The 26,304-nt window shown below is 45.8% G+C and overlaps 1 protein-coding gene across 3 annotated transcripts in view; it reads right to left on the reverse strand.

Annotated features, from left to right (window-relative positions):
• The window catches only part of MTG1 (mitochondrial ribosome associated GTPase 1), a 608,415-nt gene that overhangs the window by 510,577 nt on the left and 71,534 nt on the right, over positions 1 to 26,304 (reverse strand). For all 3 annotated transcript variants that reach the window (XM_069611142.1, XM_069611141.1, XM_069611140.1), the window contains one exon: positions 23,623 to 23,737. In XM_069611142.1, coding sequence (XP_069467243.1) covers positions 23,623 to 23,737 — 115 coding nt within the window. The remainder of the gene's footprint in view (positions 1 to 23,622; positions 23,738 to 26,304) is intronic.

Here is a 26,304-nt window from a genome sequence, read left to right on the forward strand (position 1 = left end):
GGATCCTATCACTCCCAGAAGTCTAATAGCTAGGACCCGTGCGAGTATCTTAGCCTCCCCGTTTATTAAAGATATGGGCAGGTATGATGCACAAAGCTCCGGGGGCTTCCGGGTTGGGGAATCTCTACTATGCATGTTCTCCTCCTGAGGTCCTGGGGGAGGCCTCCCTGATCTCTGCTTCGTAGGAACATGCGATGTATGTATCCAGTTATTGCGCTCCCAAGCCTCTTCCAGGTTTCTATCAGGAATCCATTGGGCATGGGGAACTTGCCCGATTGGAGTTGTGACAGTGCAGTCAATATTTCCTCTTCCGTGATCTCCGATTAGAGATCCAGTATCTGTGGTTCCGAGAGACGGAGGAGTTAGAGCGAGTCTAGAAAGCTTGGGGCGCCCTGTCACGGTCATCCTGCTGGGGGGACGGTGGGTTATAGAGTTTTTCGTAGAAGGCAGCAAATGCCTCGACGATTTCAGAGTCTGCAGTTAACGATACCCCTCCCTCCGCGAGTATGGCGCGCACCTGTCCCTTGTTACAGTTACGTCTTTCCAATCAGGCCAGAGTTTTACCTGCTTTGTCTCCAGTCTCAGATTTGGCTACGGACTCACCAGTGGGTGCTGCGTCCGATATCTAAATCAAGGTTTCCAAACACCTCTTGTGCTGTCACTAGGTCCTCTTGTCAGACTCTGGACCCCGACACCAATAGTTGTTCTTCTGCCCTGATCATGCGTTCCTCCGCTTCTATAATCTCCTGGGTGTGTTGTTGGCGATAGGCCGATATCAGGAAGATGGCCCATTTTATATGCTTCCCATATCGTTACTGAGGATTCCACCAATCCCTAATTAAGTTCAAAATAGTCTGTAGTCTTATGAGAGAGGCCCTCCATAATGTCGGGTATTCCCAGATGGTATGCGTTTAAACGCCAGGTTGTCTCGGGTTTGACTTGCCTGTTTTTCAGAGTTATCAGTAATGGGGAGTGGTCCAATATGCCTCTCGCTAGGAAGTTTGCAGACAGCACTCTATGGGCCATATCTTGGGGGACAAAGAGATAGTTGTGTCATGATGCCTACCCCCGGGCATCCGGATCAAGCCCATCAGCCCCGGGAGCAGGCATCCAGACATTTACAAAAACCCAGGCAGCCGCAGCTAGGGGCTGTCTGGGTTCGGTCCTGGCGCCGTAGGCACCAGGCTCATAATAAAAATCAGTCCTGGCGCCATAGGCGCCAGGCTCATAGACATTACTTACGTCATGCAGACCATGCTGCAAATAAATCCAAGCCAACGTGAGGCCTGAATGGGACTATTTTACTACAGGGACTATTTTATTACTCGGGTGTGGTCCTGGGGAACTTCTTTCCTGGGACTACTTTGGAGGCTATTTAAACCACGCCCGAACAGCAGCAAATGCTTTGTGTTATTCTGCATCCAGCAGCGTGACTCTCACCGTGCCTGCAGCCAGCATCCAGTCTTCTGCCACGCCCGCGTGCCTACAGCCAGCATCCAGTCTTCTGCCACGCCCGCCTCGAATCCGGAGCTCCTAGAATAAAGAGGAAGAAAAGGACAAGGTTAGAAAACAAACTTATTTCAAATTCCTCACCTGATTCCGGATCCATTTCATCTCCCGACCTGGAAAGGACATCAGTCCTGCACGCGTCGCTTCGCCAGCTTCAGCACGGCGCCATACTCACCAGTTCTCACAGCATCTTTCGATCCGGCACTGTCTCCATCATTTCTTCGCCTTACTCCAGCACCTAGGGGCACAAGAATAACAAGGTGAGCCAAGGGGATCAACAAGTACCTCTTACCACCATAGACTTACCCGATTTACCACCAGCGGTATTATTCTCCATATCTTCATATGCCGCATCTGTAAAGAGGGAGAAAAACAACACGTTAACGTATGCAATAGTTACCGGACAGCGTTGGGTAACACAGACTCTTACCTGAACCCCAGCAGCAGCTACGAGACCTTCTCACGAACTCAGTTGCAACATAAGGAAGGAAGGGGACAAGAGTGAACATCGGGCACATTGAACTCTTTGAACTTGATACTTACCAATCCCGCCTGGGACTTCAGAGTCAATGCTTACCGGAACTCTCCCAACGCTTTCAAACCAGTGAAGTAACTGGTATCTACGCGCCCCTGCAAGATACGCAGGATGGAGAGCTCATCTTTTACAAACATAAGGTGAGGTTACTAAGGGGATATCGGAGGTGATTAGTGGGGGTGAGCGAGAACAGTTGGGAGGCCATCACTAAAACCCACAGGTGGCTAATCCCTGTCTCCACTTGCAGGAAAATACTTCTTCGGGTCCAGCAGACAAGACTAGGCGGGCCAGTCCAGACAGTTATCTCTGCACTACGCATCACGTTGACGGAGACCGCAGCTTTCCGGGTCCGATCGACACCCCTGTGGGGTCCAGGTGAGCGTAACAGTTGATTCTGGAGAATGACCTACGAGCGTTCAAGTAAAATGAGTACCCAGACTATGAGCACTCCATGTGTCTATCAATTCCATTGCCTCCGCAAAGGTGTGTAGTTTTGGTCGGAGTGTCTCTATTCCTGTTACCCCGGTGCAATCTATCCCTGCTCATTTCCATGACTTCATTAAAGTCTCCCCCCAGGACCCAATTGTCCACCCGTTCAGCAAGTATTGCTAGCTGGAGGTCGTTCAGGAGTTCCCTAGTGAGTGGAGGGGGAGCATAGACCGCTACGATACCCCAGCTACTCCCCCACATGTCCCTGAGAACCATAACAAATCTGCCCCATAGGTCAGTGTGCACCTTCCTCAACCGGAATGGGACTCATATGCGTTGAGAATCATGGTACCCCTAGCTCCCTGTGAGAACCCGGCGTGGTATTTGTACATGCTACCATTTGGACACCGTCTTAATTCAACGACCGCACCAAAAGCTAAGATTATGGTTAACCCATCTATTACCAGGTTCTATAGTCAGGACCAAGCACGCGATGTGTAGGCCAGTCTTTTTTAATTAATACACATGCCATGTTACAGGAACTTGATGTGCATGCGGACATTCAACTTTCATGACAAACGTGAACTTTGCTTTTCATTCGAAGTTACCAGGCTTATAACTTGCGACGCTGCGTGAAAAAATACATTGCACCTCCCCCAATTTGCCTATGAATTGACATCGCTGGAAGTGATACAACAGAAAATTTGCTCATATTAGCCTTAGATGCTCAATGTGATGATGGTAAGTTACATTACAAAACGTTTTTATAAGTAAGTCAGGAGACAAATAACTTATGTGCAGATTAACGAGGGGCATTATCATAGATATATATGAAGCAGTACCAGGAGTGATCTTTTTTGTGTAGCGTGCACATGTCAACTGAATGGCTTATTGGTACTTCTAATTCTGACAAAATAACACACAGTGGGATAAAAGGATTTGCCAAGGATCACACACTTTAGTGAATTGTGAAGTCAGGATTTGAGACAAGTCTGCAACATATGGCCCAAACCCAAATATCTTCCCAGCTTTAGTTGGTAGAAATAGTTCTTTGGTTTTAAAATACTCTGTTTTGAAAAGATGTTTTGAATCACACAAAAAAATCATCATCCAAGCTACAAAATATATATCAATCCATATAGAAATATGTTGAGAAAAAATAATATGGTTGTAGCTTTATTTACCCATTCTTGAATGGAAAACTACAAGAACACAAAGTAATGTAATGTGAAGCTAAAATGTTTGGGAAATGTATGTTTAAGACTTAGACACACATTATAAGCTATTGCATGATAAGGTCACCTTTTTGTAGTCATTGTTTGACAGAATCATACTTGCTACTGCATATCATGTGATGGGAAAGTGAACACTTGTCAGAAACAATGGCTCATCAGTAAACCACCACTAATAAGGAGCTTGCCATTTAAATGCTCTGCTGATAGATAATTGTGTGTTATTTGAAAGACATTGGTGGGAAGCCCTATTGAATTTACAAGGGTAGCGCAGTCCAGTCATATGTCCAACAAAAGGCATCCTCATTATAGCACCAGTGGCGAAACAAGCCTGCAACGTCCCTTGGCCCTCTGCTGCCATACATGGGGCACATGTTTTGCATTGGCCCTGATTGAAAGTAAGGATATACAAATTTGCTAATCCTATACGTTGAATTGCTAATCAAAATATTTGTATTTAGCAGTCTCGACTAATCAATTTTGCAAGACTAATTTATGCCTTGCATGTACAGTGGGCACGACTGAAGGCAATGGCTAGTGACCCCGCTAAGGAATCAAGGAATACATTGGTTTTGAAAAATTGTTTAGTCAACATTGCTAAATAAAAAGAATGTGATTAGCAATCCAACAAAAATGAGTAGCCATTTATATATCACGTTTTTCAAAGGAACAAGCAGAAGATCTAAATAAATGTTCTTAAGAGGGCATGCCGTTCCAGGCACTACTTGATGCCAACAAAAAAAATCATCAGGGTACCCACAAGTTGGAAATCTCTTCTCTGAAACCTACGCATATAGTGCATTTTGTGACTCCCATACCTTTACACTCACAGCAGACCCTTTGCTGATGCAGTTTTACGGTCTCCTGGTACGCACAGTGCTTTGACTTTCACATTGCCAACTTATGCTGGAAGATCCACACCAACAGTGAAAGGGGAGTCAGCAGCTATGGCAAGGTAATAAATAGCTGCACACACAGTAATGCATCACTGTGCCATACTTCAAATAGTATAGTGGTTCCGAACCTGCTATTGCTGGATTGTTTACGAGACTCTGGCTATGAAAAGGACTCGGACAAGTGTGCTGCTTGGAGGAGGGACAGTCTGGCAGGCTGACTCTGGGCTTCTGTGCAGAGCTCGCTCCCGACACTCCTGGCCCTCATAGCCTCACATTATTGTCAGACAGGGTACCAGGAGTGCAAGTACACTAAAACTTTGGCAGGAGGCAAAGGGGCTAACCCTTTATATATTGGAAGAGGAGCTAACTTCAGAGACTGTGGAGAGGAGGGGCAAACTCACTTGCGGAGGGCGTTCCGCACCAAGACATATTTTTGGGAAGGGCGTTCCGCACCAAGACATATTTTTGGGAAGTAGAGTGGCAAGTTAGCAGCAAATTGTGCAATAATGCCCATCAGGCCACAGACACTTCCTTCAAACGAAACATGATAGGATTGTGTAGTGTGCAGCTCCAGGAGAACACATGATGCAGGGGCCGTGAGGTCATCTTTAGACTCACTATTTCTTTTGAGGTGTAGTCACGTTTTTGTGTGCTCTTGGTCGGTTTGTGGCTTTTCTTTCTTTTCATTGCTGTTCTCTGTGGGAAGCATCCGCAATGTTCACATGATTTCCACCCTCTGTTGGCAGGATTCCAGGGTGAGGTCAATTTGGTGGTAAGTTATGGGATGTTGTTTTGGTTACAGTGTGGTTGGTTGTGTGTTGCTGTGCACGGAATCCTGTCATGGATGACAGTTACCCATTCAGGATGGGAGACAACTTATAATCCATACCTTGCAAGGCAGGCATGGTATCAAAAAATAGACAAAGTTACAGGTTTCAACACCTTTATTAAGTTCTGAATGTGGTTGGAGACTTCTTAGCTGGCCCCAATTCTTTAATGGGAATAGTCTCGACCATCAAAGTAACATAAAGAAGTCCAGTCAATCAAAAGAAAAAGTCTGTGTCAGAAACCTATACCTGCCCTCATGCTTGACAATAACTACATTTGGGAAAATGCACGAAAGATAAAAAATAGTCTATCCAAAGAATGTCAATGGGGTTGGTTCACAACTCCCTTCCCCAAGTTTAAGTCACTGGGGCTCTTTAAAAAGTATCTTCAAGGTGGGTAATGGGCACAGTTCAAAAAGTTCACATGAGTCTTTCAGGCTTCCCTCGCCTGACTCAACATCGATTCCATATAAAAGTTCCTTCTTAATTACTTTCACAGGCTTCCCTTGCCTGCCTTTAAATGTTTAACAGTTCCACTGTTGTCTCATTTGATTAAGTTTGAATCACACCGCTCAATCACGTTCCAGCTACACAGCTCTGCTTCACAGAGCTTGGGGAGAAATCCCTTCCCCAACCTTTGCACTTCTCTTTCTTAATATTTATCTGTTGGAGAACTTCGCAACTGCACAGTATTCTCACCCCTATGCGTGACCACTCCAACAGCAGTGTTCTTGTTAACATCACTTTGCCAGTGACCTTCACAACCGCACAGTGTAAGGTAAGATTTTGTAGAGTCCAACTGAGTGGGACTTTACAAGACCTTTCTGCTTGGTATTAGTGACCCAACTTTTAACATATGCCTATACTACACAAGTCGGTAGAGTGGCTGAGCAGCAAGGCTCATTTTACAAGGGGTACTGTGAGCTGTAACACCCTTATAAGCGAAATGATTTATTTATATGTACACAAGGTGAAAGAATTACACTAGATATGCAGCAACTAATAGTAACATCAAGTAGAATTTCAGAATCAAGTTATTCAAGCAACAATAATGCAGGGGAGTACATTATTTGTGTACTAAAAGATTTCCAGCACACAGAGTGACATCAATCAAGGTCAGTAGTAGCACTTATGGTTCACCATACAATATTGAGTTTGGAGGGAAAAGTGTAGAATAGAACACTGTAGCACTGTAACAATAGTATTGTCTCCCAGAAGGATGTAGGAAGTATTTTCCCCAGCAATAAGAGTGTCAAACAATTAAAACCGGTTCAGAAGGGATGCCTTTAGGGAGCCAGGACAGCCAAAGTCAATAGGACAGTTCTATTTCTGATGCAATCTTCTTAGAAAAGGTTAGTTGAACAGTCAGTAGTTCATTGAAGAAAAATCCAGGAGCTCAAGAGAGCCTACCTGAGGTGCACAAGCTGTTAGGCCTGCACAGGTGAATTGCAGTATTTCAAAAGGATAAAAAGGAGCACTCCCTAAGCTAGGAAGGACTACATTTGGCAAAAAGGTGGTTAAACCCAAAGCCCCACAGTACCTTAGAAATGAAGCAGATGTTCCAGCTGACTTCCTTCTTGATGCAGCGATGGAGACCATTGTTTATGGCACTTGGTCGTGGTGACGTGGTCAAAGATTGCAGCAAAGGGCTGGGGGTCTCTAAGGTAAAAGGGAATTAGCACAGAAACTGAACATTCTCCGTAACACACAGTATTCTCACCCCTATGCGTGACCACTCTGAGAATAGGGTATTCTTCTCTTAGCTGGTGCCTCTTGCACTTATTTTCTTAGGATGGGCCCTCAGGCCCCACTTTTACTAAATTCACCAATAAAGCAGTCCCTCTTTATATCAGCCTTTTCGGGATCTCTGTACGGTCGTTTCACTCTGTGGCTTTCCCTTCAACTGCTGATATCAGTTCTATATATTCCGCTTTCATCATTACTTAGTTATTTTACTTTCAAGGGAGCGTTCTATAACGTGACTTCACATACGTCACTGCTCCGTTACTTTGTTTCTCGTTGGCTCGCTCACCCGTTCGTTACCATCAGTCTTTCACTTCAAAATGCCTTTATCTTCATATGCTTAGCCTCATGTGCAACTCTGTAGCTTTCCACTCGTGCCTTTCACAAACCGGGCTCTCCCTTTCCTTGAACACACTGTATGTGATAGGTTTAACATGTTCTTCGTTCAGCTCGTCGAGGTCAGGGTCTTGCCCACCTGCCCCTCAGACTCTCCCAGACGTCCTCAAAGCCCTGGGGAGGAAATGAGCAATCTTCTGGCACATGGAGAAAAGGGATTAGCCGGCCCTTCGGCTCCCTTGTCCGAACTCTCTCGGCTCCCTGGAGGCAAGACTCCCTCGCCACGCTTTATCCTGCCTCAACTCGCAGCCTGTCAGCGTCTCGTCATCCCGCTCTCCCTGGCTTAGCCATCCGACTTGCTTTCCTTCTTGGCCCCGGTCTCGCTCCCAGTGTCTTTGTGTTCCACCTTTTATACTTTGGATAAGAGTCTGCGAGTTTCAGGTATATGTGATTGTGACTGAATGCCTGACCCTGTCTGGCCTTATTAGTGGGACAAGGCTATTTCATATTATTAGAGGTAATCTTCCTAGTCTCAGTCTTTCACTTCCTCGTCGCAGTAGTTGGGCTGATAAAGAAAGAAGGGGAATTATGGGATTTGTAGTATCCCATAAAGGTAGAGGGAATATCGGTTAAATAACTGTCAGGAAATAGGGGATATCATGCCTCATCTTCTGGGGTCTCATCACTACTCCCGCCCGCCCCCACCCAGGTGATCCTCGCTCTCTTGTACACCCCCAGTGTCGTGAACCAATAGCGATGGCCCTTCCCTGACCACCTGCATAAGGGATCCTCGGGGACTGAGATGCGAAACACCTTCAGGTTTTTCACAACCCTGTAACATTGTAACATAAATAAGTACATCTACATTTTGTACCTGCTGGCTCCTGTGTCATACATGCATCCTGTGTCTTCCTCCTTAAGCTGCACACTACAGATGGAGGATAAAATGCAAATTTCTGTGTTTGCCAGCAAAGTAATGACATGGATGGGTTGGATCAAATGGTTTGCCGCCCAGGATCACACACTTTGGTTAAACAGTGAAGTCTGGATTTGCCATCAATTTAAGCAACTTAACACATACCTTCCAAGCTTTAATTAGTACAAATATTTGTTTTGGGTTTCACGAACCACAATATCACCTTACAGTGTTTCCTTGCAAAGTACACAAATCTCCCAAAGCAAACTTCTTCGTAGCCGTATGTGCCGCACCCTGAACGGATGAATACAAGTCCAAAAATGCAAACACTTTTCTTTTTATATTAAAACTATTAGACCTCATGGATAAAGACGGCTTTTAAAAAATAGCTTTGAGTCACTTCCTATATGTGCAAACGTGGTGTTCAAGGCATCTAACTAAGTGAGAGTCTTCAGTTAAAGGTTTAACTGAAAAATCAGCCATATCTCTCGCCTTTGCAGGCCTCATGTTTCTGCTTAAGCACTACCCTGACATGCAAGTGCTAACATCACCTCAAGAATCAACTGCCTAAAAATAAGGTGTAGCTGCTTTTAACAAATAAATGTTTTACAGCAGTAACTGCTGGGCCTTTGTTAACTGTCGCCAGATGAACAAAATATCTCGAGACTCAGAAGATTTAGTAGGTATTCTGCCTGCAGGCTCTGCTATCAGTGCTGTGCTTAAGAGGCTGGGAGTAATATTTCTCACACACAAACATGATAACATAGCCTTGCAATTTTAACACAGCCTGCTGGCAGAAAGCCTTCTTAATGTCCTTTGAATCGTGGTACGCGGTGGTTGTTACTGCCAGTTAATCACACAACTGAACGAATATTTAGAAGGCTTTCTGCCAGCAGGCTGCGTTATTAGTGCGGGGCTGTGTGCTAGCAAGTGGCTGGAAAAAATATTTCTCCCACCCGGACAGAAGAAATATCATTCCCAGCCACTTGCTAGCTCACAGCCCCGTAATGAGAACACAGTCTGCGTGTAGAAAGCCATCTAAATGACATTTGAATCGTCGGACAGCAGTGATTGTTCCTGGAGCAACACCTTTAACGTGCAGGCCTAGGGACCTTTTGTCACGCTATTGAAAGAATATTTAAAAGGCCTTCTGCGTGCAGGCTGATTTATCAGTGGGGGTTGGGTGTTATCGAGTGGCTGGGAATAATATTTCTCCCGCCTTTTTGTCCCCAAACGGGCAGTAGAACTATCCTCAGCCACTTTCTAGCGCACAGCCCTGCAATGAAAATTCAGCCTGCATGCAGGCAGACTTCTAAACGTCATTTGAATGGCTGGTAAATAGTGATTGTCCCTCTAGCCCACTCCCCAATTCGCACCCAACATAGTACATGTCCCTTAGCATAACGTTGTGCCATTGCAGTGGTTTAGATAACAAGCTGCCCCATAAATCTGCCTGCCACTTGAATCGGCTCTGTTACTTACGGTGTCCTCGATGACTGTGCAGCCGAGTTTGCGAACAACTGAAGCTCCTCATTCTATGCCATACCTTGTCTCTGCACATGCTCTCAGATGACGCTGCGCCCACGCTGGGCACATACCTTTCATACAAAGTTTTTAGCCCAGCCCGGGAGCCTCTGCCTCACCTGCACGCTGTCCACCATGCGCAAAGCCTAAATAATAAGTGCAGACTGAAGCTTTAATAATTCTGCTGTAGAAATTCTATTGCACTTGTTGCGATGTAATTATTTAAATGAAAAGCAAACCAGCAGTATTATATCGCAAATTGTGATGCGATAACGCTTATCTTCGGTATAACAAAACACTTGACATTCACGGAACTATTTTTAGTTATTCATTTGAGCCGATTTAACACAACAGAACCCATGAAATTCAGTGGATGTGGAAGTCATGACAAGCTTAACTCGGCGCATACAAATTGAAGTCCCCCATAATACCATTTTGTATGTCACTGTGACTCCCTTCTCTTATAACATATATGTGCTTGTGGGCTTTGAACAGACACGTGGCGAGTTAAGCTGGTCATGACTTCCCACATCCACTTAATTTCAAGGGTTTTGTTGTGTTAAATCTACTCATTTTAACTACACTTTAACAAAAGTTTTTTTCAGTGAATATATACAAGTTCAGTTTTCTTGTACTGTGTTACCGACTGGTAATATAAAAAGTATTGCTCCAAAAAAAAAAAAAAATTGGAGGATACCTTAGGCTAACAAAATCTTATTTGCAAGCTTTCTTAATCTTCAGATTACTTAATCAGGTATAGGAATAGCAGAACAGTTCAAGCATTCACCTACAGCATATGTCTTATCTGTTTGTTTCTGTTTCTGAATGGTTTCCTTCACAAGGAGCACTACACTTCAGAAGTTCTCCCACACATTCCTGTAATAACGATTTAAGTGGGGCACTGAAAAGGACATGCATGCAGGTATGAGAAAATAAAGTTGTGCTGGGCTGCTCTCGGATAGGTATAAAGAAATAGGTTATTGCCAGTTATAGCATGTGCAAACATACTGAAGGCCGGTATGTTTTAAATATAGTCAATTGCGTGGCCATCTCCACTAAGCCCACTGCCCACTGTGAGAAACCTGAAGGTGTCTCCCTATTAGGCCCGAGGATCTGTCATCCAGGTGGCCAAAACACGGCCATCGCTTTTGGATCCAGTTCCTGGTGGTGGACTACTGAGGGAGGATCACCTGGATGGGCGGATCCTTTGGGAGTGGGAGACCGACGGGTGAGACGCGGTATCCCCTCCTGTAAACACCTTTTCCTCATCCTACTAGGTAGGATATTCCAAAACACTCCCCCGCCCCCTTTTCCGACAAGAACACTTTCGCACAACACGAAAGACAACGGACTAACATCAGAGCCGTTTATTGACATGTCCAAATAAAAGGGTCAAGCAAAGTCAGGCAATTGATCAGAATCACACACCCGACGGCCCTTTTCCTTCCCCACAGTGATAAAAGGTGGAGCGCGAGAGCACTGGACGAGCAAGGCAGACCGCACAACGTGAGAGCTAACTCAGCACGGCAGTTCAAGAGGAGGAGAAAGACAGGGCAAGTCGGAGAAGGGACTTTGCCCTTATCGACAGATCTGTGAAGCCTCAAGAGAAGCAATCGTAAGACCGCGAATAATAGCTAGTGTGTGTTGCAGCAGATGTCAACGGTGCCGGGGAGGGGCCTCTTCTGCTGACAGTTAAGCCGGGGAGAGCCGCAAGGCCCAATGGTACCGGCCTTGACTCTACAAAGAAAGCAAAGCAGTTCAGAGCCGGTGAGTTGAGGAGAGAGCTGATAAAGAAACCGAACTGTGTTGAACGAAAGTAGCAAGCGGCTAATTGAACTTTGAATAAACAAAGAACTGTATATGGGATACATACCGTAATTGTATTTCTGATGCTTGTATCTGCTTAGATTCACTTGCTGTGCATAGGCCGACATCTAGTGGAAGCTGCAGAGTATTACAGTTTGTTTTTCGAAACTCGATAAGGAGCGTCGAACCAGGGTGTACCAGTAATACTATCCCTAGTGTGACGTCCCCTTTACCCATGATCCCTTATGCGTGTAGGACCCTCAGATTGTATTTTTCTGACATGAGGTAGCATGAGGAGTAGCGCGAGTACAGAGTATCCAAGCAAATAAGAGAGATAAGACTACAAGCATCCTTGCGCCTTCTCTCAGAGGGGAGGAAGGGCAGGCACATGTGAATCTAAGCACATACAAGCATCAGAAATACGATTACGGTAAGTAATGTAGCCCTTCTAAGGCTTGTGGAATCTGCTTAGATCACATGTTGTGCATAGATTAGTGAGCAGTGTTAGAAGAAGGAGGTGAGATGTGAGAAGGTTTATGAGTGAACAGATGTCTTAGAACCGCCTGTCCCACTTGAGTATCTGCCTTGGAATGAGTGTCAATGCAGTAGTGCTGAGTAAAGGTGTGAATAGAGCTCCATGTAGCTGCTTTGCAAATGCTGCCAAGGAGTACATTTGCAATGAAAGCCAGAGTGGCTCCAGTACCTCTTGTAGAGTGGGCCCTTGGCGTGAAAGGCAGTGTTTTATCTGAAAGGGAATAGCATTGTTGGATACATCTGACTATTCACCTAGAGATGGCATTCTTAGAGACGTGATTACCTTCTCTGCCTGGAGCTATGGAGACGAACAGCTGATGTGTCTTTCTTAGCAGTCTGGTCTTGTCTACACAGTAGAGGACCACCCTCCTCACATCTAGTGTGTGGAGTTTCACCTCAGCAGAGCTTTTGTGTTCTTGGGAGAATGCCGGTAGCTCAACAGACTGGTTAACATGGAATTTGGAAATGAACTTAGGTCAGAACCTACGGTGAGTGCGTAAAACCAGTTGTCCTTATGAATAGTAAAGAAAAGATCCTGCACTGACAGAGCGTGAATTTCACCAACCCTTCGTATGGAGGTGATGGCTACTAAGAAGGCAGTTTTATAAGTCAGGTGTTTGAGACTACATTTGTGCACGGGCTCAAAGGGAGGTCCCATGAGCTTAGCAAGTACCACATTAAGGTCCCAACCTAGTGGTGGGTTAGAAATTGGAGGGTGGAGTCTTTTTACCCCTTCCATAAATGCTTTGACAACTGGCACCTTCCACCATGACACCTTGTTATGGGAAGTGGTGTAGGCTGATGAGGCTGCCAGGTGCACTTTAAGTGAGTTAAACACTAACCCTGCATCCAGAAGGTGGAGCATATAGGTGACCACACTAGAAAGAGTACAATCATCGGGGTTGATTTGTTTATTCTGGCACCAAATTACGAATCGTTTCCATTCATCATAGTAACAGTGCCTCGTGTTTGGTTTTCCTGACTCCTTCAAGATATCCATACATCTTTGAGGTAAATTGAGATGTCGGAACTCTATGACTTCAGAAGCCATGCTGCCAAGTTCATCGAGTTGGGTTGAGGATGCACTGTTAGCCCCTCGTGCTGGGAGAGTAGGTTGTACCGGCACAGGAGTTTGATGGGGTCGCACAACGCGAGCTTGCGTAGGTGTGGATACCATGGTTGTCTCGCACACAAAGGAGCAACCAGGATGGGCATCATCGGTTCCCTGTGGATCTTGTTCACCACCTTCCTCATCAGAGGGGTTGGTGGAAAAGCGTAGGAAAATATCCCTGACCAATTCATCCATAGGGCGTTTCCCTTGTCGCCTGGCTGGGGAAACCTGGATGCGAAGTCTGGTCATCGCCCGTTTTCGCTTGTGGCGAATAGGTCTATAGTGGGGAAACCCCACTGAGAGAAGAGGTTTTCTACGACCTCTTTGTGTAGTCACCACTCGTGTTCCTCTAGGAGGGGATCTCTGCTCAGAGCATCTGCTAGCGAGTTGAGTTCCCCTGGAACGTGTTGGGATGACAGGTAAATCTTCCTTTTGAGCACCCACTTCCAAATTTACTGGGCAAGCTTGGACAGATTGGGAGAATGAGTACCCCCTTATTTGTTTAAGTAAAACATTGCAGTCGTGCTGTCTGTTAGAATCTGCACCGACTGGTTGGATAGGAGGGGTTTGAATGACGGAAGCGCTCTGAAGACTGCCAGAAGTTCTATCAGAATGATGTGGTTCTGAGCCACTGTGTGAGACCCTCTGGTGAGCTTCCCATCCAGCCAGGGAGGCGTCTGTTGTGACGACGGCCTGTACCTCTGGATCGTAGAAGGGTTTCTCCTTTGTCAGATTTTCTCTTGTTCACCAGCGAAGACTCTGTACTAGTGTTGGAGAAACAACCACTAGATCGTCCCACTGACCACTTGCTTGAAACCGCTGTTTCGCCAACCATTCCTGCATGGGTCACATGCGCAGGCGCGCATGGGGAACCAGGTAAATGCAAGATGCCATCATGCCTTGCAAACACATAGATTTGCGCACCCTTATTTGGGACCGGCCTGATATTGAGGACTTTGCAGCAACACATTTCGAATTCTTTCCTCTGATGGAAAGGCCAACCCCTCTTGGGTATTTAGGACAGCTCCTAAGAACTATTTTGAGGTGACTGGCACCAAGCTTGACTTTTTCTCGTTGACTGAGAAGCCCAATTGGAAGAGGAGGTTGATTGTTCTTTGGATGTTTAGTCTGCAAATTCGGGGGGACTCCCCTGTAATGAGCCAGTCGTCCAGATAAGGGTACACTGGTATTGCCTCCCTGCGCAGGTGTGCCGCCACCACCGCCAGTACCTTGGTGAATATCCTTGGAGCCAAGGCTATTCCGAAGGGCAGCACCTTGAATTGGTAGTGCTTGTTGTCTATCTTGAAATGCAAGAATCTTCTTTGCGCTGGGAACATTGAAATATGAAAATAGCCTTCTTTCATATCCAATGTTTCCATCTAATCCCCTTTTTTAGTAGAGGCATTACTTCTTGTAGAGTGGTCATGCAGAATTTTTGTGGCTTGACATACTTGTTTGCAGGCCGCAAATCTAGATCCTTTTTTGGAACAAAGGAAGTAGGTTGAATAAATAGCCCCGTTTACCTGGTTCAATGGGACGACTTCTATGGCGTCCTTTGCTAGCAGAACGGTGATCTCCACGAGGAGGATCTTCTGATGTTCCAGCGAGTGTACCTTCTGTCGTGGAGGATGGTCGTGGGGCGCCCTAGGAACTCTATGCAGTATCCTCCGGACACTGTGGACAGCACTCATCTGTCCGAAGTGATCCCCTCCCATGCGTGGGTGAAGGTGGAAATGCGTCCCCCCTACTGGGAATGCATGGGAGGGGACCCAAAGCGGAACATCACTGCTTGTTGGGTGGCGTACCACCTCTGGCGAGGCTGCCTCTACCTGTAGTGCGGCCCTTGCGCTGCCCTCTGGGGAAGCCTTGTGAGGATTGGGATTGATTGTTACCCCAAGAGGTTCCCTGATTCTGGTAATAGTTTGAACCCCTTTGGGAACCATAGACCCGAAAGCGGTGAAAATTGTTGTTTCCCCTCTGTCCAGAGGGTTTATTGGTGAGCTGACCAAGAGATTTTAGGGTCTCATATTCATCCCTTGCCGTCTTTAAAGCTTCCTCCACTGCCTTGCCGAATAGAACGTTCGGCTCCACAGGCATATCTATAAGGGTTGCTTGGGATTCAGGTTTGAACCCTGACTGCCTCAGCCAAGCGTGACAATTAATCACAGTGCCTTCGGCGATTAACCTTCCAGCATTATCTGCTGCATCAAAGTGTGTTTTTAGAATGCAGCCTGATACAGATCTTCCATCTGCTGCCAGTTGAGCCAACTGACTCTTTAAGGGTTCGGGGGCAGAGGATACCAAAGCTGATACCTCTTCCCACTGATGGCAATTATAGCTTGCCAAAAGGGTGGCACTGTTGGCAATCTGTGCTTGATAGGCAGACGTGGAGGCAACCTTTCTACCCAGAGCATACAGTGTTTTATTCTCCTTATCAGGAGGTGCTTCCGAAGAAGCATGCAGTGTACCTGACCTTTTTCTGGTGGTTGTTACTACCAGGGAATCCGGTTTTAATTGGCCCCAATGTACAGGGGATCGGAAGGTGCGGCCCGGAACAGTTTCTCAACTCGCGGGTTAACCGCTCCAGTGAGATTAGGGGTTACCAGCGAGGGATCAATCCTACGCTGAATGGATTTTAACAGAGGGATAGCCCGAGTAATGGCTCTCTTGTCTCCTAGGATTTCTTCCGCGAAATCCATGTCTTCTTGGACACCCTGTGTGTCGATATGAAAATGGGCAGCCGCCTTAGCCAGTACCTCATTGAGGACAGGTTGATTATCAACAGGTGAGTCATGTACCGGCGGGGGTCTTTAGGATTCAGGGAGTCAAGATTTTACGCCACAGCCTCATCCTTTCCTCCTCCATCTCCTCCTCCTCCTGGTCCTCGTTATCCCCATAGTAAGAGACCCCTGTCTGGCCATCCACCAATTGTGGATCAGTATCATCACAATATGAATCAGGGTGGTAGGGTTCAACGCTAAAAGAGTCTGTGACCGAGCCCTGAGACCGGGGATCAGAGCAGAGTTTTTTTAGCAGGGGGCTGAGAGGAACTAGGTATTGCCTTAGACCCCGAAGGGGCAGAGGTAGCAGGGGTGTTGGAGTAACTATGACAATAATTAGGGTCCTTTTCATAGACGTCAGCCATAAATGACATCCTTCTCATTACCCTATCAATGTCACCCGAGTTCCATTCTTTGGAGCTAGGAATCACAACAACATGTTCTGATTCCTCATCAGTACCCATATCATGAGCAGTGGGAGGAACGAGTTTAACTTTAGTAGCAGGATCTGATACCCTGGACTTCCCTAGTGATTTAGGGTCTTTTTGCTTCTCCTTATGAACATGGTGTTCTGAGGATGACTTTTTATGTTGTTTATCCCCCTTCCCATGTCTAGAGGAGTGTTTCCCAGTTTTTTTAGGGGCCTCCGAGGGATTTGATGCCTCGCGTCGAGACTCGGAGGTGGTATTCGAAGAGGGACGTCGAATCTTGGGTTTAGACGCTACGCGTCTTGGCTGTGTAGGCTAGAGGGAGGAATCGTCATCAGACGATCGGGCCTCAGGGACTATTGATAGTGCAACACTTTTGTCAACCGAAGACGGTTGGCCTTTGTCATGAGGCAAATGCGAATGGGAACGCCCAGAGGACACAGATTTGTTGGACCGCTCTCTTGGTGTCTTCCGTTGCCGATCGCTCGACACGCGTGTCGAGTCATGGCCGCGGCTGATGTGCTTAGTGGAGGTAGTATGTATAGTGCTTTTGCCGGCAGGTGTTGTCCCCACAACGTGGCCGCCGGCCAGTCCTTCGGGGTCGGGGTCCTGCGCATGGGTATCCAAAGTCACCCCTCTGCCCTCCCCGTCCAATTTGGCGGCGTTGCTGCCATCGATGAATGTCCCCTCCGTTTCTATGGCCTCTAGCTGCCTGGTGTAGTGGGCTCAGCGTTTAGTCTAGTGGTATTTAAGGGTTTTCGGCTTGAAGAGCCTGCAAGCTCGACAGGTAGCCTCGGGGTGGTCTCATGGGAGACACAGATTGTACGTATTGTGCTCGTCTACCCAGGGAAACTTCCTGTTACACTTTGGGCAGAACTTGAATGGAGTACTCTCCACATGTTATCAAATGGCAGTGGGCAGGTACATGTAGGAAAAAAGGTGGGAAGAAGCCTGTATGACCACCCCCCATTCTCCCTATTGTACAGGGCCGAGGCTAGAGGCCTTCCAAGGCCCGAAATCCGTTTTGGCAGTACTCAACAGCTGGTTTTCCTCCATCTTCACCGGCGTCGATCTTCAGCGTAGGGTGGAAGTGAACAGGGACGTTTTTTAACAGTAATTGTAAGTATAAACGGCTAAAGCCGAGGGAACTCCGCAGCATTCGTCCGACTAGTATGGCGGAAAAAACAATATGAGGGTCCTACACACGTGAAGGATCATGGGTATAGGGGACGTCACACTAGGAATAGTATTACTGGCACGTCCTGGTTCGAAGCCCCTTTTCGAATTTCAAAAAACAAACTGTAACACTCCGCAGCTTCAACTAGATGTCGGCCTATGCACAACATGTGATCTAAGCAGATTCCACAAGCCTCAGAAATATATATTTGAGAAAAGGGGAAAGCCAGCATAACAGAATCAAACACCACATGGGTGTTTACTTGAGGAACTGTAGGCGATTACCCTGCTATTTGAACTACAGTTACCAGAAGGCCTTACGAAAAGGCGGAAGTGAGTCAAAGTGGTCATACAGGGTTCTTGTCAAATCCCCCGCACAGTCGAAAGTCTTTGACCGACAGATGATTGAGAAACTGAGGGAAACGTATCCTGCATGGTATGAGAAGTGAGTTGTAAAGGTTGGCAAGAGTGAACCCGGCAGAGGGATGCTAACAAGAGGGGACAAAATCGGAAGTCCCATGAACATTGTGTTGACAGGAGTGAACCCGGCGGAGGGATGTCCACAGTAAACTGTTTTGCAAAAGTTGACAAGAGTGAGCCCGGCAGAGGGAAGGCAACAAAAAGGGGCAAAGCCTAAAAGAACTGTGCGGCGGGGCAAGGGCGCGGTGTTTGCGCCGCGTGGAGGGACTCCGGCACTTCCTGGTTTCTGGCCCGCCCCCTTGGGCTTATCTGCACCTCCTCAGCCCCGCAGCGGTGAAGCCCGCGGCGGGCAAGGGCGCAGTGTTTGGCGGCGCTGGTGTTCAGCTGGAGACCAAGGAGACCAAGGACCTAGGACCAAGGCTCGTGGGACTGGCACTGGGATTGGACATTGAATACAGAGGTGAGCTCGGGAGGTGGACTATGATGGAGGTGTGTGCTGACCCCCCCCAAAGGTATCTGGACACTGAAAACTCACAAGAACCGGCTATGGTGTAGCCGACCACTGACCCCATATCCCCGTTTCCCCTGCTCCTTTTCTGCCCCCAACTCTCTGTCCATGGCCCCCCCTTGCAGAAATTCCAGCGCAATACTGTGGTATTGAGGAGACAACGACCACAGGGGGGACCACCCTCATCCACTACAACATCCACTACTTTGGGGGCCATTGGGACCATTGGGACCTGCGTCGGCTCGTTTGCCTCCATGCCCACTGTTAATCAGTCCTGGTGTATGCCTGCCACCTTAGCAGTGACATCTAATTTACCCCCAGTAATGGTCCAGCAGCACCCGAGGAGCCAAGACACCCTGCATAGTAAACAGGGTGGACTGTCAATCTGTTTTCGGATGCCAGCATAGATGCTGGCGGCAAGCCGGAACTAAGTCCTTCCCTGTCCCAAAGCACAGCTACGGTCCTGACATCAGCCACAACCATCGAACCCCTCTCCCATGGAACCCCCTCAGCATTTGCGTCATCTCTCCTGACTTTAGGGGACAGTCTGAAACAACTCGTTCAAAGGGGCAATCCCTCCTCAAGCTCCCATAACAGTTCATGGAGTGATGTTCTTTCGTCGGCTAGTCCCCCCCCCGTTTGACCCCACCCCGGATGGTCGAGGCCATCAACCAACTAGCTGCCGCCAGTAACCTTGAGTGTAATATGTCCATTGACCGATTCCCAGAGGAGGCTCAGCTACATAGGGGATGTGGGTGTAATCAAGTTCTGGGGGAACTGGCCATCATTAAGGATCTGTTACAATCTCTGCTAGAGGCCCAAATGAAGGGAGGTGGAGTTGTCCAGGAGGTACCCATGGTGACCACTTCAGCTGCCGTGGGGCATAAGATCTCACCCCTGGAAAGTCCCCTGGAAAGATTACCTGTTCAGGTCCCCCTAGTCCCGACCACCTTCAAAGGGATTGCCGTCCCCCTAAACCTGGCACAAGGGGAATCGCTCTCTAATAAATGGGCCTGTGCCCCTCATGCCACTACCAGTGAGAGTAGCAGGGCCTCCAACGCTAGAATACTGTCTTTCCTATATGTGGCTGAGGCCTCTGCTATCATGGGCTCTGTGTGTATTGAGCCCAAAGACCAGGGCTTGTGGAAGTCTGGGGGCAAGCACAAACTCTCTGAACAAGGAAAGCCCAATCGCCCTATAGTCTTCCTTGAGGGGGTGCCCAAACTGGCAGTAAACAAGACAGAACCAAAGGACGCCCTACTTAACAAATGTTTATTTTGGCTGAACACTTTTGGAGGTTGCCCGTTTGTACGCAGAAAAGCTTTGGCGGGATGTTGCAGAATTCTAAGTATGGGAAAGAACACTATGGACAATATCAAACTCTTTTTTTGGGACTATAGTACAGCTAACCAGGTTTTGGGAGGCTGGGGGCGGGCAGGCCAACCAGCTATGAGTGGGATCTCAATCAGCACGCGCCCTTTTCTAAGCTCTGATACCCCTCCCAGATCTGCCATAGTAAATACTGGGGTCTTCTCTAACAATAGACCCCTTTCAGGGGCAAATCTGACCACCTTGGGCCAGAGGCGCCATGGGAACTGGCTGAAGCAAGGGGATGGTGGGTCCAGATCACTGTCTCATAGTACTGTTTAGGGTCTCTAGGGAGGGGGTGGCCTGTTCCTACTGCGCTGGTGTTTTCTCTAATGCTGTTTCCCTGTAACTCTGTTTCAGAATTGTATTTTTATTTCTAGAATTTTGCAGGCTGTACTTTGATGGTCTTTTTTGGCCAAATAAAGTTGTTTGACTTGACCTGACTTAAAAGAACTGTTTAAAGAGACATTTAGTTTTCTTGAATAAAAAAGTATTGTAATGCCAGGGGAAGTAGATTTTGCCCCTTGGCACTGGGATTCAAGCCCGGCAGAGGGAGAACCCGAAAGAAAAGCCATTGTGAACCCGAAGGAGGGAGGCTGGGAATTTAAAAAGGGGTCCGAACCCGAAAGGAGAGCCATGGGTGGAAAATCACCACCCAAAGTCTGTTGAGAAATGAACTGTTAAATTGAGTTGTCGATTATGAATGTGAGAGGTCTGTGCCCGGAAGAGGGGGACCCAGGGGTGAGACCGTCATCCAACTTTTGTGTTTGTTTGTTGAAAATATCAGGCCATCGAATGCAAGAGAATTGTTATTGAAAAGGGACTTAACCATCGAAGAACCTGATAGCTGGACTGGAACTGTTGGCTCGTGCTGGGAAAGCTTGAGTATGTGCTGTGCTCAAGAAACCCACCTTGTCCAGTGCTGAAAACATGGCGAATGGAGGCCCCTGGCAATCACATCCTGACTGATTATTTTTGAACACTTTTTTCTTTATTGAAATCCATATCCCACACTCTTTCTATAATTAGTTGTAAGGATTTGGCAATAGGTTTTTTTTTTTTTTAGTATAGGCCTTTTTACTTGACAAGACGCCACAAGGACTGCCTTATTTTTCATTTGATGGTCGAAGCTTGCTCCCATCTTAGATTTAGGTTAGGCGTTTTTCCTGCATATTGTTTAAATAAACACCCTTGTATCGTGATCACTTGTGTCTGTCTTTACTGTTGCCACCATGAGTTCCTTACACCACCATGTCCACCCAAGTTTGAGCTTGGGATAGGAAACGCAGCCAGTCACTTGTAGGACAATTGTATTTAGAAAACTATTCAGGCTGTTGGTCACATTTTCATTTTTGTGCTCCTAGAAGGACAATTAGCCATGTCATGTTTTGGGCCTTTGGCTTGTGAGTGCTGGTGTGAAAAGTATACTGCAGTATTGAGAGGGTGTTTCTCTACATCTGAGTAGGAGGGGACGAATTGTTGTAACTTTTCCGCCAATATGTCTCTATGGCTGGATAGGTCATTTTTCGACATTCTTCTGAGTACAGTGGTGTGTTTTGTGTGTAGGGCACTGGGTAAGCACATATGAAATGTGTTGATATGTTTCGTCCTTTTACACACAAATGCATTTTGGATCTTGATTTTAAGTGATATTATCTAGTTGCTCAGGCCCAATTTTCTTTGCATGGGTAGGTTTCTGAAGTTACTCATTCTTGTGTCCAAATTGAGACATAACGCTATCCCTCACACCGTGGGCACAGTGATTTTCTCTCCTAAGCATGATTCATGCTACTTTGATTTTGTCTATACATTTTCTAACTGTTGAACCATAATCTCGCGTGGCTAACGATAACAGCCCCATAGAATTGTGAAGTCTGTCTTCGTGACTTCCCAGACATTCCCTGTACTTTTTATGTGACATTACAACACTGCTGGGAGAGAGGCAGAATTCTGTCTTGGAGATATGGTCTCAAATGGTGGTTTTGTTTCACAGGGAGACTTTTCCATAACAGGTTTGGTGGTGACCTTACTATTACATGTGGTCTGTCTTTCAAATTAAGAGTCCATCCGTTCCTAATGATCCTAGAATGAATCCATTTTTAAAGTATATAATCCACGGTACGACGTTGTTTCATCGCCTGCTGTTACATCGCCAGGCTTTTAAACGTGCACATTACATTGTATGTGCTCATCAAATTTTTTAGGGGGGGTGGGAAAGGGAAAATAAGGGCAATAGTAAAAAATAAGTGTGGGTGGGAGGCTTAGGGGGGAATGTGCACGTTTAAAAGCCTGGCGATGTAAAAGCAGGCGATGAAATCACATGGAACCATAATCCACGCTTTGGGAGGTAGGAGAATGATTTCCTTTCTCCATAATTCTATACAATTAAAAAAGGATCACAGCCCCTTGAGTGCCTGTAGCAGATGCAACATTAATATAAGATTGGTCATGACTGATGAACAGTGGTGATGATGTTGATTATTGACCAATGAAATTTGCTTGACCTTCTGATTTTTCATTCATTAGGTCTATTACATGCTAGCTAGGGTTCCTAGGTGTGATGTAAACCACTCTGATGAGAGCTTCAGATGTATTACCTTTCTTGCTGATGGTTGGCATATGTTTTTGGATTGGCCTCACCTCTCTATTTTTGAAGGCAAGTATGCTGAAACATTGGCTGCATAAATGATATTCCTGCTTCCCAGTTACCTGCTAAATATCTGTTCAGGGCTATCGGTTTCAGACGTAGCAAATAGCTTTTTTTAACCTTGCTTGCTTGGTCACCAAGCATTGCATTCCTAAACATTGGCTAGTCAAGTGTCCCACCATCCCACTCTGAATGGCCCTTGGAATTGCTGTTAGTTCATGTTGGGCTGGTACCAGATTCCTGTATGATTATCCCCAAGGGCATTCAGGTGGGTCTCAGCAATTTCTGGGTATTGTCACAGTTTTCTCTCTTTGGATGGGGGTCGGTCATGAGATGACTTTACTTTGATCATGGAACTGTGCAGTGCTCCGCTTGTAACCACCTACGGCATTTTATGGTATCTATCAGATATTTCTGTTTTTTTGGCTAGCACTGGATAAACTGCATTTACTCCAAAGCTTTGAATTTACAGTATGATTTTGGGTTTATAAATAAAGTATTTAACAAACAAAAAAGGGTCTTAGTGTTTTAAGAGGTTTGGACAATGTACAATATGTTTGTATAATGTGTAGTTCCATTGTTTATTAGTCTCCCACTAAGTAGAGCACCAAGAAGAGCACATCAGCAAGTCCGCCCAGCACGCTGAGAAAGAGTTGTCACTGCAGTCTTGTTATCATACAAACAGAACTGAGAAATATTTTGACTCAGCTACAGAATACTTTTGGCAGCTTCTAACATGTATCATTCTGATGGTTGACATGACCTCCTCTGACAAAGGGTCAGTGCATAATTGCATGGAGCCAGGGACATCTCCTTGCAGCAAAATGTCGTTGTGGAGCAACATGCAAAAGGTAATCTCCAATGATATAGGGTCTCACAGTAATGTTCCTCACTTACCCCTCGACATATGTCCTGGGAACCAGTGTGCCATGTCCCGGCCTGCAAAGTTAAAGGCCTCCCTGAATCCATGTGCACTGTGAAGGACTTGCTGCAGAAGCATGTTCTCATGTGACTAAAGGTTGAAAAAAAAAGCAAAAATTAGGTAGTCCAAGACGAGAAGGCAGCTCATCAAAAAGACATGAAAATGTGCATAGAAAAACTATCAACTGTTGAAGTAATTATTACTTTTTAAATAACTGCATGAGACATGGATCGGCTAACCCATACCCAAAAGCAGTAAGCCTACATAAACGAGAAAATACAAAATTACCTAACCATTGCAATACTCAGACATCCCAAAACATTTTTTATCAAGTTTGTTAATCCAGCAGGTAGCAGAAACACAGGTTTACAATTATCCAGACATGTGTAGCTTTATCAACATCCGCAAGAGAAGCTAAATCAAATGTCACTCCCTTTAAATTAGTTTGAATTGAAAAATCTCAGGTTTCCCTTTTCCTTTAAAAGAATAAATTAAGCTTTAGGAAATAGTTCAATAAAATCCAATTCGAATTTTGCTCAGATGGGCATTAGATTTATAAAGCGGACACTGGAAAGTCAATGCCAAGCATGACAATTGTAATGTACCTTTCCCAGGTCTTGCGAAAGATCACAGGATTACAAGTAACATACGACTATCAATGCTAAGAAAGTGGTGCGTCAAAGCAAGCGTTGTATGATTTGCAAAATACTGATATTCACCTTGTACATACTTCCTCAGAAATGCGGGTGGATGAGAGAAAGATAATGAGGGTGAAGGCATTGCATCTATGGGCATTTTAGAAGAGGCTTGATCTTTACTTAGCTACATCAGATCTTGTGCTTTAAAAGAAAATGGAGGTATACTAAATACTATATATTAGAATCAATGGATCTTGAGAAGAGGTTTGAAGAGCTTTGATCCAAAAGGATAATTTTGCCCAATAGTAATGGACAACTTTTGAGTGACAAACTGAATGATTTAGATCATCGGAATATGTATGCGCATAATGGATACAAAAATTGATGATCATAGTAGCACTCATCCGCTCTGCTATAAAACTTTTCTTCATTTATTATATTTGCTTCGACCCAGGTTATGATCTTTGGGATTTCAAACAGGACCATGACTAAATATTCCTCCTCCAACAGTGGTCAGTTTTTGACAGCTGCTGCAACAGCTATTGACAAATCAAACACAAGCACCACCACAACATAAATTGCCCTTTAGTATAGATCTGCAACAAGTACAAAAGGACTGTACAAGCCCAGCCTGACAACGCTGTTTTCTTCCTCTTCCCCCACCCTCATTGTGGCAACTCAGCTAATTTCCTTGTCCAATGCACCCCAGAAAACAAATCCTCCCCGTCATTGCTGGACTTTCGTAAAAAAATAATAAATAAATAAATAAATCAATCACACAGCATTATCTCCTACTTGGAAATCAAGGCAAAACATTCCTCTCATGAAATAGATAGCTTTTTTTTAAAACTTGTTACCGCTCAATAGTACTAGGAATGGCTTACGAAGGGGACATGTGATGGATGCCAGTGCTGCAGATTAGCCTCAAGAAAACTATTCCAACAGTTCTATGCAGTCACGATAAAGAGCTAGGCCTGGAAGGACAAGGTGAACAAAGTTTTCAGAATAAAGGGCCAAATATCTTAACTATGCCTAAAAAAGGCAGCACTATGACCATGCCATCCACTTAACAATTACACCTACATCATGCAAAACAATGAGGCTTTGTTTTGTTACAAGTGATCAAATGTAAATCAAATATTCATAAGTCATTAGTTCTAATAAATGGCTGGAAAAACACCACATATAATGCTAAGCACGGCCATTCTGGGATCATTCTAAGGTGGGTTAGAAAATATACAATGTGTTAGGTTTGTGCAAAAGACTAGTCAGAACATTAATATATAAGAGTAACCAGAAGTACCAAATTGCACACAATAGTGGAGGGGTCTTCTCAGTGTGCCTGGGTATCGTCTTGAAGATCTTGAAGAGAAGGTTATGAAGGGTTTCATATGAAGTGGTATTGCAGCATTGCCAAGTATTGTGTTTTACACCAACACTACCTCTGAGCAGCCCTCCAGATAAGGTGTGTATTTTGCCTTTTTACGCATGTTATTATAGAAAATACGGATGATTTCATTTTCTACTGCGTACCATGAACGCTATATTTATAATTTAAAAAAACATACTTTCCAGCCCTAAGATGGCAGTATAGCAAGAAAGCGCCTGCCCTGGGGCAGGCAGACCCTTCCCTTGCCAGTCTCTCTCTGAGACATGTATCGAGGGCTCAACTCTCCCCCTCGGCCCTGGAAGACATTCCCAGAAACACAATTGTCCTTCTGCTGTGTTTTTTCATTTGAAGAGTAAGCTGAGAGAGGAAGCCACAAACGTGGTGACACCAGGAGACACCAGCCAGGTAAGCATCCCGCCCTTCTGCTGCTGGCGCTTTTAAATTGCATTTTTATTTTCTCTCTGACAGCCCGGACCGCTATCTGATCTAATCTCGCATGGTCCGGGGTGTCAGAGAGAAAATAAAAACGTAATTTAAAACGGTTCAAAGGATCAGGAACATGCCTCTGTGCTCATTTTGTTTCTCCCAAAGCAAATCTACTATCTGCTCGGGTCGGGTCTGTGCTTCCC

The sequence above is a fragment of the Ambystoma mexicanum genome, chromosome 8, assembly GCF_040938575.1.
Source record: "Ambystoma mexicanum isolate Mex_15411 chromosome 8, UKY_AmexF1_1, whole genome shotgun sequence".
NCBI classification, from domain to species: Eukaryota; Metazoa; Chordata; class Amphibia; order Caudata; family Ambystomatidae; genus Ambystoma; species Ambystoma mexicanum.